The 13,610-nt window shown below is 39.7% G+C and overlaps 1 protein-coding gene across 17 annotated transcripts in view; it reads right to left on the reverse strand.

The window, feature by feature from the left end:
• Nucleotides 1–13,610, reverse strand: part of EZH2 (enhancer of zeste 2 polycomb repressive complex 2 subunit) — a 76,115-nt gene continuing 62,505 nt past the window's right edge. For 14 of the 17 annotated variants that reach the window (XM_063725805.1, XM_054560701.1, XM_024250000.3 and 11 more), the window contains 12 exons: nucleotides 12,246–12,337; nucleotides 10,526–10,766; nucleotides 9,855–10,024; nucleotides 9,317–9,411; nucleotides 8,127–8,167; nucleotides 7,535–7,660; nucleotides 6,575–6,753; nucleotides 4,229–4,324; nucleotides 2,949–3,030; nucleotides 1,920–2,000; nucleotides 1,685–1,769; nucleotides 1–323 (listed from right to left, as the gene is read on the reverse strand). In XM_063725805.1, the coding sequence (XP_063581875.1) occupies nucleotides 263–323; nucleotides 1,685–1,769; nucleotides 1,920–2,000; nucleotides 2,949–3,030; nucleotides 4,229–4,324; nucleotides 6,575–6,753; nucleotides 7,535–7,660; nucleotides 8,127–8,167; nucleotides 9,317–9,411; nucleotides 9,855–10,024; nucleotides 10,526–10,766; nucleotides 12,246–12,337 (1,349 nt within the window). In that variant the 3' untranslated portion in view covers nucleotides 1–262. The remainder of the gene's footprint in view (nucleotides 324–1,684; nucleotides 1,770–1,919; nucleotides 2,001–2,948; nucleotides 3,031–4,228; nucleotides 4,325–6,574; nucleotides 6,754–7,534; nucleotides 7,661–8,126; nucleotides 8,168–9,316; nucleotides 9,412–9,854; nucleotides 10,025–10,525; nucleotides 10,767–12,245; nucleotides 12,338–13,610) is intronic. The other 3 variants (XM_054560707.2, XM_054560706.2, XM_063725804.1) reach the window with 1 other exon arrangement.

Raw genomic sequence — 13,610 nt, forward strand, 5'->3', positions numbered from 1 at the left:
CAAGTTCAAGTATTCTTTATTCAAAGTTGAAAAATGTACCATACTGCATTATTGCAAAAATTCACTGGTACAAAACACTTTGCAGCTGGTGAGAAGGCAATAAAAAGTTGATTTTTAAACTCATTACTATAAATTATTCTTACAGTACTTTGCAAATTCAGAATTTCAAACTGCATTTTCTTTTTCTAAATTGCCCACAGTACTCGAGGTTCCTGAAGCTAAGGCAGCTGTTTCAGAGAGGAGGGGGAGGAGGTAGCAGATGTCAAGGGATTTCCATTTCTCTTTCGATGCCGACATACTTCAGGGCATCAGCCTGGCTGTATCTGAAACAACAGGAAGGAGATGTCTGCTGGATGGCCACCCATCCAACATGTGCTGAGACTTAACACAACAAAGCCTGCTGAAGATAGTGGGTGCATTAAAATGTCTTTTAAAAAAAAAAAAAACCCATCCAATTACACAGCTGCCTGCATAAGGGCACATTCATAGAAGGCAATGCATAGGTCTGTGTTGCTGGCCATCTAATTGAGATGCTGCCAAGTTCTGAACTGAACAAACCTGTCTACAAGCATTCTCAGAGCTTGACCAGCCTCCCCTATGCCTCTGAAGCAAGTGGCCCCAGGAAGGCTGGTTCACATCAGGATGTTTAGGCCTGACGCTGGAAAGGCAAAATAGAACCATGGTCTGGAAAACATGATGACCATGGCAAACAGGGCCAAAGAGCAGCCCGCCAGTTGCTCCCCCAGGTGAAGACAGAACTGGAGTGCAGCAGACACCCAGAAAAGAGCACAAGAAGCCCACCACGGGGGGTGAGGCCACCGGGTCATCCCAAGGAAGCGCCACCCCACACACTTCATTCAGAGCCAGCCTGGAGTGAAGGCAGCGGCCTTTGCTAAAGTGGGCCCTTCACTCAGACCCTGTCTGCCTCACTAAGAGCTCTCTGCTGTGCAACAGCCATTAAAGGCCAGCCTGAATATGCAAGAACTCAGTACTCAAAGACAGCTTCTGGGTGGGATGTACACGGGGCCACAGGAGTTCATTAACTAGACAGTCATCTGACTGACTGCACCTAAATCTGTATTCAATGGCTGACTTAAATGTATCCCACAGAGCTTGACAGTGTCAACTGGCAGCCTAATGCCTCACCACACAGATACCATCAGTGGCCCACGTGTCCCAGGCATCCCCACAGGGTGATCAGACAGCGATTTGCCAATAGCACCTTTTAAAATGGTAATGATATGTGTAATAAGTATCATAGCAAACAATAAATTAAGTAGATCTAATCCATAAAGATATACATAGTATACTGTCAAGTAAAACCATGTTGCAGAAAAATCTATAGGACAGTGTGATCACACTTATCTGGAAAACGCTCCACGAGCAAGCATGCAGCATGTGGCATGATATGAGAAGGTCTAGGACTCACCCAGCTGTCAACAGCAGGGTGAGAAATGGGGCTTTCTGCATGGATTTTACTCTATTTTTAAAATAAGCACGACTTGTATAATAAATAAATGGATAATGAATACATAACAGGAAAGTGTAACCTAATTCCCCACTAATGCTCACGGCAAAGTGACCCGTCAAAAGAAGCAAAGAACTAAAAACCCTCCTTTGTCCAGAGTTCACAATCCAGTAGCAAAAGCCCTTAGAGATCATGCTAGAAATGCACTTTACCAACCTGTAATCAAAAAACAGCTCTTCGCCAGTCTGGATGGCTCTCTTGGCAAAAATACCTATCCTGTGATCACCGTTAACCATCATAACTGGAAAGAGACACACTGGTGTCAGTGAGCATGAAGACAGACCACGGGGGCTTAACTGACTTGTTCACGTAACAACTATCCCAGAAGCATTCAAGTCCCTCATCACAGGACTGAAAAGGGAGTTCCAATCCTGACGTCAAAGGTACCTACCTTTTGCATAGCAGTTTGGATTTACTGAATGATTTGCAAAACGAATTTTGTTACCCTTGCGGGTTGCATCCACCACAAAATCTAAAAAGAAATAAGCACAGCCCACTGAATAATTTCAGTTATAAGTAAATCAAGTTATTATGATTCTGTAAATGCAACTGGTTACAGTTCTTCAGGGTTTGCCTGCAAAAGCAAATAAATCATTCAAGCAACTTCATTCAGTAAGAAATGACATTTGGAAGAATACACTATTGTTCCAGGTTAAAATTAATTACCTATAATTCAAGATGGTTATCTGACTCAAAAGCTATTAATTATCAACTATAAACATACATTACTGAGCAAAACACAGCAAAAAAAAAAAAAAAAAAAATCTGACAAAATCCTTCCAAACATCAAGAATAGGCATTTTCACATTTAAAATTAGTTTTTTTCATTATAATGTCTATAAAGCGTTCATAGAAAAAAACCTATTCTACTTGTTCCAACTAAGAGTTTCTCTGAATATCTTACATGTTAAGCCTACCTCCATTTTCACATAATCCCACCAGAAACATCCCTACACAGCCTTACATTCTATCCCAGAACATCAGCTATGAAAGCAGCTGCCTTTCCTCTCAGTCCTTTGAGAATATCCAGGGGAGTCTGGAAGATGGTTGCAAATGCAGTGCTCCTCCCCTCCCTCCCCGCTCAGAGGCACTGACTGGAGGAGGTGTGCTGAGCTACCTGAACACAAGAGGTGAGGTGAGCAGCAAGAGCACAACGTCCCCTTCACAGCCACATGCTGGGATAGCGCCACCCACAGACGGCCCGAACTCGAAAGAGGCGGTTTCCTGCACATCTAGTCTATCTGCTCCGAGGAATTCCTTGCTGCAGTTCCTTTCAAGCAAGCAGCCCCCCCATGCCTCTAAGGAGATCCTCCCTCTGGTCACCGCCCTGACCTCTACCCTCGTTTCTGAACACTCGGCCGGCAGAAGGCTGCCACATGCAACTCAGAGGAACTCACTGCCTCCCAGCTCTGAAACATACCATTGTTCAAGTTGAACAGAAAGCTGCACATGTATTTATCATATACTTTCCCTCTTCTGTCAGCTTCATCTTGAGAAATAATCTAAAAAGAAAGACACAGGAGAAAATTCTTTTGGATAAAGGTGATCAAGCCTGACAGAACACACAAAAGCACACAGAGTGAATACTGGACCTTCTGGAGAAAACGCAACAAAAAGGGTCACTACAGCCAAGTTCTCTTTCCCATTCAGTCTGCACACTAATAAATCAAAGAATAACTGTCTACTAAGGACCCCAACTCAGAAATATTTCCACATCCTGAAGTAATTATCCTTGGAGAAAGTGAGGAATCAAAATCTTTTTGCTGAGTTTTTTAAAAAAGCCAGCTGCAGTGGCTCACGCCTGTAATCCCAGCACTTTTGGAGGCCGAGGCAGGCAGATCACCTGGGTGCGGTGGCGCATGCCTATAATCCCAGCTACTTGGGAGGCTGAGGCAGGAGAATCGCTTGAACCCGGGAGGCGGAGGTTGCAATGAGCCAAAATCATGCCACTGCACTCCAGCCTAGGCAACAAGAGCGAAACTCCGTCTCAAAAAAAAAAAAATTCTTTTTGGGTGAGCTGGTTCCAAACTGAAGCTAGGCCTATGATTTTTCGGTAACTCAACAATGTAAAAGGTGAATAACTAATGACATTGTTTCTCGGTCCTTATCAACTAGGTTGTGGATTAAGCAGGACACTCTATGGTAAAGCTCTTGTTCTCCCTGTTGTCCCTAGATGAGAAAAGCTAAATGTGGCTAGAACCAAGCAATCCTGTTTTGTTTTGTTTTTTTCCCTCTGAGACAGGGTCTCACTTTGTCACCCAGGCTGGAGTGCAGTAGCATAAACATGGCTCACTGCAGCCTCAACCTCCCAGGCTCTCCCAGGCTCAAGTGATCTTCCTGCCTCAGCTCCCAAGTAGCTCGGACTACAAGTAGGCACCACCATGCCCGGCTAATTTGTGCAGTTTTTGTAGCAATGGGGTCTTGCCATGTTGCCCATGCTGGTCTCCAACTCCTGAGCTCAACCGATCCACCTGCCTCGGCCTCCCAAAATGCTGGGATTACAGGAGTCGGCCACTGCGCCCAGCACAATCCAGTTACTAAGCATGCAAATCCACAAACATGCAGAAGTCCAGGCTGAAAAGGCAGTTTACGGCAATTTATTTCCAATCAAACCCACAGACTTATCTAATAAAATCAATCTAAAATAAAGAAAAGTTAGTATATACAATGCCACCTGAATACAGGTAATCAGTGCCTTACCTCTCCACAGTATTCTGAGATGAATTCATTTTTCTGCACAGGATCTTTGATAAAAATCCCCCAGCCTGCCACATCAGATGGTGCCAGCAATAGATGCTAGAAAATAAAACACAATCACATAATCAAAAAAGGAGGGTGAAGATGGACTGGGGACAAAGTAGACTACAGAATGAAAACAAAAGCTATCAATGTAAATCCTCAGACCTTGTTTGTTCTAAGGCAGTAATTGAGCACACAGCTTCAGTCAATGTGAAAGCTGCTGAGAATGGCTAACTATGAACATTATGTTTTCCTCATGCAGCAGATAAGAATCTCTGTCTTACAGAAAATCTTTTGCTGGTGTTGGTCCTCTGCAATGACCATCGTTCAGCAAGGTGCTCTAGGCCTGCTGCACTTTTGGCTTCCCTGTTTCTTCAGCCCTTGATTTCCTCGAGTAATTCACTTTCAACCTGAATTTAATATAAGGACACCACCAAATCACTCTTCCTCTTCATACCTTTCCCTCTACTTCCCCCAAGTGATTCTATTAATAGTTATTCCATTTTCAGCCCCAGGACACCCCCTGATTGTTCACTGGCGTTGGTTCCCTCTGAAGCCCATAGCAGCTTGGCTTTGGATTTGTTCTTCCACCTCACCTCCTCAGGATAACACAAGAAACTACTGGGAGGTGTTATCATGATCTTGTCAGTCCAGCAGTCTACTTTCAGCAGAAATGCCAAGATGATCATTGCTGTAAATTATGTATTTAGGGATGTGTTCCCAAACATATGCCAATTTTTCATCACGGCTCAGTATTATGCTTTCATCCAAAATTTTCTTGTGACCTTTCCAAAGGCTTCCTATCTATTCCTACTCTGGACCATCTTACCACTCAACTGTCAGGGTGAACTTCCCAAATAGCCTTCTGATCAGAAACTAAATTAGCTAAATACTGCTATGCAAATGAAACCCAGCTGGTAAAAGGTATCTCCATAGTTTAACATTTTTAAGAGTTAAAAAATGTCTTACAAACAGGACATGTCAGTATGAATAGAATTACCCACTTTCTGAACAAAGTGAGGAAGGCGTACAATGGTAAGTTGTTTGGGGGGGAAATTGAGATTTTTAGGTCTGAGCAGGTATGCCATCGGAAACTGAACCAGAGTCACTGTGATCCAATGACCTAAATGGACATGTAACTGCCTAGAGTAAAATGATCTAAACGTCTAACAGAAAAGAAAAAAAGTCAAAGCTAAAAACAAAAACAAAAAACCCACCACCCTGCACAACTCTCTGCCATAAACACAGACTTTGGTTCAAAGACACAAACAAAACCAAGAGAACTTCAATGTTTTGCCTGGAGCAGAATTTCTGGTAGAAGAGGACTTGCTGGTAAGAAGTGTGTTCTCAATTATAAATAAATGGTCCAACAACAAAGATATGTCTACTCTACACCCCACATACACACACACACAGAGTGTAAGAGCAGGTTAATGGGAGCCTGGAGGATTTGATCTCCTGCTCCTTTAATAAGTCTTGTGACTTTGGGTTTCCTTACCCGTAAAATGGGGTTAACACTTATTCCTCACTCACAGGGTTAGGAGAATCAATGAACGAATCCACTAAAGCACTCAAAACAGTGCCTGCTATTTTTACATGCTTAATAAATGTCAGCTATTATTATAAAAAGAACTGACTGAAGAAAGAACTTATCATCTGCCCTAAAAAAAAAAAAAAAAAAAAAGATACGTAATTTCCCAAATACATGCTGCTGAAGTGTCTTTTGCTCAATCATTACTTCCTGGCTGATAGAGTTAAATCACCTACATACAATTCCCCAGACTAAAAATATAGAGTTCCTAGCTGGGTTTTTTTCAAGGTTATTAAACAAACAGGAAGTAAGTCTATAAAAACCTGCCATGGGAAATTTCATCTTTTACTCTACATAACAAGGAATCTATAAATACTCTTTGATGAGAATGAGTCTATATTTTGATAGAAATTACCATTTATTTGCATTAAGGATACTAGATAAACTACTAGTTCTATTAACTAAAAGAGAAATTCAAATAATCTATTAAACAGCTAGAAAAAATACCTCTTATTCCTAAATCTGATACCATAAATGGCTACTTCTCAGAATTTGCTGGTTTCTCCTACTATCAGAGTACGGTGCTCTATATAAAACTGAAGAGACTGCCCAAGGGTGCATTACCCAGAGAAAATTATCAACACTTTCTCATCAGTTGCACCTTTCAAGGGTCACTTTTACTTTTTGCCCCAGCTAAATCATCTAAGACAATCCTGACATTTGCATCACTAAATAGCTAACTACAAACAATCTTCCAGAAGCGACTTGTTGCTCACCTTTTTGGAGCCCCGCTGAATACTGCAGTTCTTGCAGGACACATTTTTACTGTCCCAATGGTCAGCGGCTCCACAAGTAAGACAGAGGTCAGGGTCACACTCTCGGACAGCCAGGTAGCACGGGCACTGCTTGGTGTTGCACTGTGCTTTGCAGCGGCATCCCGGAAAGCGGTTTTGACCTTGAGAGAGAGGTTTGGAGGTTCTTCACTCATCACCATCATCACCATATGCAAAAACTTGCAGAAAGATACATGGCAAGGGCTGTACTGGGCATCTGACTGACTCTCAACCCTCACAACCACCTTATTACCCTACTATATAGACAAGGAAATGGAAGTATTAACAGCGAAGTTATAGCTGTTTGCACTGAAAAAGACCACCACTGAGTTGTTTTTCCATTTTCCATTTGTTAAATAGTGTATATATTTAAAGTCAGTGTGAATAAAGGGTCTGGATGGAACAATATCCATGGTCCTTGACCATTCCAATAGCCCCTAGTTCTAAACACTCCCTTAGTACCCAAGCTTCATGTGCAGTCTCATTAAACAATTATAAAAATCTATGTTTATGCTACATTCCCTTAATCTGAAGACTAAAACTCTCCTACTCTGACAATTTCTGGTGCCCAAAAATTATTTGGGTAGCTCCTTCTAGATTCCTCTTACAATCTGTGCCAACTTTAATACAACTTAATTTAAATGATCAAAGAAGAAAAAAATAAAATTCAGGTTCCTTTAGTACAACTTTGCCTGCCTCACACACATAGACACACAACACCCAGGCGACTGACTGGCCACTGGCACAGGGCCAGGTATGGGGCTCAATAAACACTTGTCAAATTGATGAGTTTCGTCAAGTAAACAAGGGAGTGCTCCCGTGTTCTTCTTTTTGATTTTTTAAATTGCTAACCAAAGACCTATTTAGTTCTCATGCAATTGCATCAAAGCAACAAATACTTACACTCTGAACTACATTGACAAAACTTTTCACAAAAATTTTGTGCTATCACACAAGGGCACGAACTGTCACAAGGCTGCCGTGGATGATCACAGGGTTGATAGTTGTAAACATGGTTAGAGGAGCCGTCTGAGTAAAGATAACATCATGCAGGCCAATGAATCCAGGGAGATGGAAACGATCATACACAATTAACACGAGTACATTCTTCCCTACTACCTGTGGAGTGTAACTGGCCTGCCTTTACTGAATGCATAACATTACACATATTCCGGTTTCCAAAACGATGGCAAAAATACTGTCCCACCCCCAAGTGCTTATGAGTTCCATCTAGAGCATGGCTACATCTCAGTCCCATCCCAAAGCACTTCTCCTTCAACTGACTCGGACTCACACCTTCCAGTCAGCCTCCACTTTTACAGAAGAGAATTGACTGGGGATTCATCAGTAGACATCCTCCATTCAAATTGGTTTAACATACGGAAGGCAATTATATTAGAATAACCCAAGCTCTAATCCAGTTACTATTCTAAAACAAATGAAAACAAAGCAGACATTGTTAAGTTAATAATGAGGGGAATGGAAAGATGCTAACCCTTTTTCAGCTGTATCTTTCTGCAGTGCGCAGCCCACAACCTGCAAAAACACAAAGAAAATTAAACCAAACTTCTGCGGGAAGCTACAAATCCAACAGAGAGCTGCTTAACTGGATCTATCTGTGCCATGAATACAGGAATGCGTTAAAGCCAAGAGTCATGCCCTGCCCAGTTTCTATCTGCCATCAGTTTGAAGCAACTTGAACAGCTTGATGGCGCAGGCTGCCCCAGGTGTGGCAAGTCGTCATTTCCTGTGTTCATCCATGACTCCTGGTCAGAACTCCTGAGCTCCCAATGCTGCACAAAGCAGCAGGTGTGTCTGCCTGTTGATTTATTCTGATGTGGATGACACTGATCACTTCCTCTTATTTCAGGCATCATAAACCAATCAAGTGAACTACATGGTCAGAAATCATTCAACCAAAATTTCAGAAGCATCTCCTAAAGCCTAAATAAAAATAAAAACTTGACTTTAAAAAAATTCTAAATTGGGTTGGCCCTACACTTATTTTTGTTAAAGTAACAAAATGTTACAGTAACAAAATGTAACATGAGCCTGTACACAATTTAAGAAGCATAATCTAACTGCACCCTTACCTACCCAATTATGTTTCTCGTTTTTAAAATGTGAGGTGGAGGTATGGGGAGATTAGAGCAGATAGTCCATTCATCAATTTTTCTGGCTCTACATTTACAAATCAAATCAGCCTGAAAACATTCACTAAGGTGAAAATAACATTCACACAGGCTTAAAGTAGGGTACCCATTAGGAGTATCAGAATGCTATGCCACACAACTTAGAAATTCAAGCTCCTGGAATAAAAGATACTTCTAAAAACTGGCCCAGAGCTCACATCAGAAACACAGAACATTTCATGATGTTAAAGTAATTGTTTATGTAACCTTTACTGCAAAAGCTACTAAATATGTTTTTCTTAACCCAAATGCAGTCTGGTAACCATAATTTTTATGACTCTTAACATACCAAATATACTGAAGGCTACTGTATTCTTATAGAAAAATACTAGCAATTCCCAGTGGAAATAAGATTCCATAGTTCTGTTTTTGATGGCAGTTTCAGGTTTTTTAAAAATAGACTAAGTAGAAACCAACAACAGTCCTTAGGAAGGGCCTTGCCTGCAGTGTCTATCTGTGTTGACTTCTCTAAGCAGCTTCATGACAGACTCACCGGTGTTTCCTCTTCTTTTTCCTTGGAGGAGTATCCACATCCTCAGCGGGAGCTGGAGCTATGATGCTAGATTCTTTGACTCTAAACTCATACACCTGACAAGAGGCACAGTCACAGAGCCATGAGGACAGTCTTATTTAGGCAAACCATTCTTATACTCATGCATACCAGAAAAATGTCTTTGTCTGTTCTGTGACACTGCTAGATGCTGGGGACATAACACACATCGCTGTCCCTACCCTCACATTAGGGGTAGCTGTAATTATATTCTGGTCAAGAACTGTGATGCTAAATTTAAATTCTTACTAGCTTTTAAAATCTACTGCTATCTAACCTTAAAAGTCTACAGTGGGGAAATTCTGCAACATACCTGGAGAATAATTTTCATTCAATTCCCTCTTGGGAAGAAAAAAAAATTATTTTTAGGAGATGAATAGGAGCTTAGTAATAACCAAGAATTTTCTTTGTTTGGACAACGAGTACATTTTTATCTCTATGTTTGAAGCTCTTTTAACAACATTTTTATCAGATATCTTACCTGTCTACATGTTTTGGTCCCAATTAACCTAGCAATGGCACAGAAATTGTCATAGTAAGTGCCAATGAGGACTCTAAACATTGAGGCTTCAGCACCACTCCACTCCACATTCTCAGGAGGTTCAATATTTGGCTTCATCTTTATTGGTGTTTGACACCGAGAATTTGCTTCTACAAAACCAAATGTAAGCACTGGTCAAGAAATGATTGGAAATAATATTAAGAAGTAAAATTCAGGGTGTGCTTAAGAAAAAAGCAAAAAGGTAAGGACAACTAAAATCCAATCGGTAAAATACTAACTCATCAGTAGTTCACATTTTCCAACAAAACTACTCATAGAACATCAAGAATATTAAACCAAATGATCCAAATTTCATTATTCCCTACCTGAGAAAGATCGAAAAAGGAAAATGGCACAAAGAATGAGAATAAAGTGCATCATCAACTTTCACACAACTAAGCAGGGCAAACACCACAAGCTAAGGTAGGGGTGGAGGCAGGAAACAGAAACAACACAGCTACACATTCTTGAGATAACTCTGGTCTTAGACTCTGGTCTTTATACTGAAACTAACCAACTTTAAGAAAATTATTCAATGCATTATACATCCTTAATCCTCACAATATGAACTTTCGCAGAACAGTAAAACCCAGTTATTAGACGTGTCTTACCAGAGGAGCTCGAAGTTTCATCTTTCTTCTCTTCTTCTTCTTTATCATTGTTCTCTCCCCCCGTTTCAGTCCCTGCTTCCCTATCACTGTCTGTATCCTTTGATTCCAGCACATTAATGGTGGGGGTGCTGGGCCTGCTACTGTTATTGGGAAGCCGTCCTCTTCTGCGGCCTCCTGGGCGTTTTGGTGGGGTCTTTATCCGCTCAGCGGTGAGAGCAGCAGCGAACTCCTTTGCTCCCTCCTACGAAATGAAAAATGTCAACATCAGGGCAAAGTTCTAAAACTCATTTTGATGGAAGAGAAAAAAAATACTATATAAGCCAGGTTAGTCAAAAAATTTATCACATTATCCATTTATCACAAATAATCATTTGCATGTCTAATATACTTGTTTTGATATGCTTTTGATAGTCTGAAAATTTCAGAAAAAGAAATATGGGTTCTATATATTCCTAGAATGGTACAAAAATCAGGCAAGACAGTTCTATATTGTGAATTTGTAAAATATATTAACTAGTTACAATTAAGTTAAAATATAAGAAGATAAAGTATGAAATATACTTCATGTAATAAAGGTAATTATCTCTATGGACATACAGTCTATTTAAAAGTGAATCTTTACGAAAGAATCATATACCTAATGTGCACGGAGTCAGACTACCTATGCAGAGATTAAGATAATGCATACCTCTTCGTGTTAATATTTAAAGTATACAAGAACACAAAACACAAACATGCTTGACTTTGTCACTTCCTGTCTTACTATTAAAACATCCAGCATTTTTTTTCCTGTGAAGGATACACAGCCACAGGAAGACATGAAAGGAACTTCAGGAATAAGACTGTGAGGGTTACATCTTGCATTATGAAGTACAATAATCCAGTCTCAAAGTATAAAACAATGGTAAGAGCATGGTTTATAGAGACCACAGAAACATTTTAGATGAGCCAAACAAAATTCTGCCTTGTAAAGAATATTATAAAACAAGTGCTCAAGAATTCCATTTTTTTAGTGGAAATAGAAGGGAGAAGTTTGACAGCAGCCAACAGTTTTATACTTCATTCTACAAAAACCAAATTGCTTAAAAATAGGATACCTTCTGCAGGTGCCATTCAATGAATCTTCTGTCCAAAATCCAACAGGCAATATATACCCATTTAGTTCCTAGGTAGGAGTGGCTTGGTTCAAAGAGGGGAAATGGTAAAAATAAGAGAGTACCCGTAAAAAACAACTTTTCTACCTCATATTTTCCTAACCCCTTACCTTTTCTCCATCATTTAAAAAAAAAAATCTGTGGAACCTATCATATAGCTGAAATGACAGTGCATCTATAACTCAAGCAGAGGGATATGGCTATGAGAGGGGCTTGGGATCTACTGCATATGATTACTGCATGCCTGCTTTCTAAGTGGACTATCTGTGCCTTGCAACTCTCATAGACTTTGTGGAAGGCATAAAAGTCCTTGATCCTAAAGACCTTGAAATGTTGCTGAAGAGATAACACAGATTTTAAAAAGAATAATACCACATTAATGAAGGACTAAAATGTGCAGTACATGAGCTATGGAAGAAACAGCATGGGTGAGAAAGCTCTGTCTATCATATGGCCCATAACAGCACGGGTGCAGACAACATTAACGCTGACTTGATCACCTCCACCAAAGTGCAAAATTAAGTCCTCTCAAGTACCCTCTGCAATAATAAGGCACTAAGTCTTACCAAATGCTGGTAACACTGTGGTCCACAAGGTTTGTTGTCTAGAGCTGTTTCTGTGTTCTTCCGCTTATAAGTGTTGGGTGTTGCATGAAAGGCTGCAAAATAAATGAAACAAAGAATCTAATATAACTATAAAATACTTACTTTTTCACTTTTCCAGTTCCACTGGAAAAGTCAATTAATGGATTATAATCTTGCTAATATGTGGTTTACGTTACTTCATACAACTTTCCTTCAGGCTCTTACTGAATGATCACAATGTATTCTCCATTCCTCCTCCTCCAACCATTAAGCAGGAAGGAAAAACAGTAAATTCTGGAATGAGTCGTGATTTCTCATTTTTCTCCTTGCAAGTAAAACTGATGCACATAACTATGGTTATAAACATTTACTTAAATTGAATCTTACTATCTCTGTTTAAGCAGTTGATAGTCCTTCTACAATTAAATCAGATTAATTCTGACATATAATTTCTTGATTTCTAAAGAAAGGTCAGCAATCAGCTTGTCACCAGTTGTAAAAACTCATTTTTAATGATAAAGAGGACAGCCCTAGATTACTAACATTCAATTCCTGTGAATCATACCCAATCCAAGAACCTGGTGAGAGCTTATAGTGTCTTGCCACAGAAAATTGCAATGTCAAAAAAACGGATTTTAGAAAGATACACCGTTTGAAACCTAAAATTCCAAAATAACGTAACAGAAAGATTCAAATGCAGATACACTGCTGCATTAAAAGAGTGTGAACACTGACAGCAGTGCAAACTTCACAGAAGTTCTTGCAAAAAACTTGCTTCCTCATATACAAAAGGGAAATGCTGGAAATGGACTATTAAGAACTATACAAGATGAAAATTAATTTGGAGAAAAACAAGTGACATTTCCACGAAACAAATCATCTTTTAAATATTTGTAAAAAGCCATACTTAAAGACTGATGAGAAAAGGAAAGAAAAAAAAAAAGGACAAAGTTGTGTTTTTAAAGAAGAAAAATTCAAGGCTCAGATTCTGTTGGAAGTGTGTGAGCAATTAGGCTCCAGACAGCCTAACACCAATACTAATCTGGTGCTGGATTACGTTCGCTTAGGAACCCTAATACAACTATTTTTCTGTTTATGAGTTAAACTAACATTGTAGCTGGTTCTCTGAAGAAAAAAATACATAATTTAAAATATAAAAACCACTTCTTAACAAAAAAGTGACAATGAAATATAGAGAGAACAAGAATATTAACAAAAATAAAACGAACATTAGAGAACACATAAACTGCATACAAATAAATCTCAAAACCTGGATGTAAAGAATAATTTTCTAAAACTCATCCAGAAGAGACAGAACATTTATCTCTATCTACCAGCACTACTAAT

This window comes from Pongo abelii, chromosome 6 (assembly GCF_028885655.2).
Source record: "Pongo abelii isolate AG06213 chromosome 6, NHGRI_mPonAbe1-v2.0_pri, whole genome shotgun sequence".
Taxonomy (NCBI): domain Eukaryota; kingdom Metazoa; phylum Chordata; class Mammalia; order Primates; family Hominidae; genus Pongo; species Pongo abelii.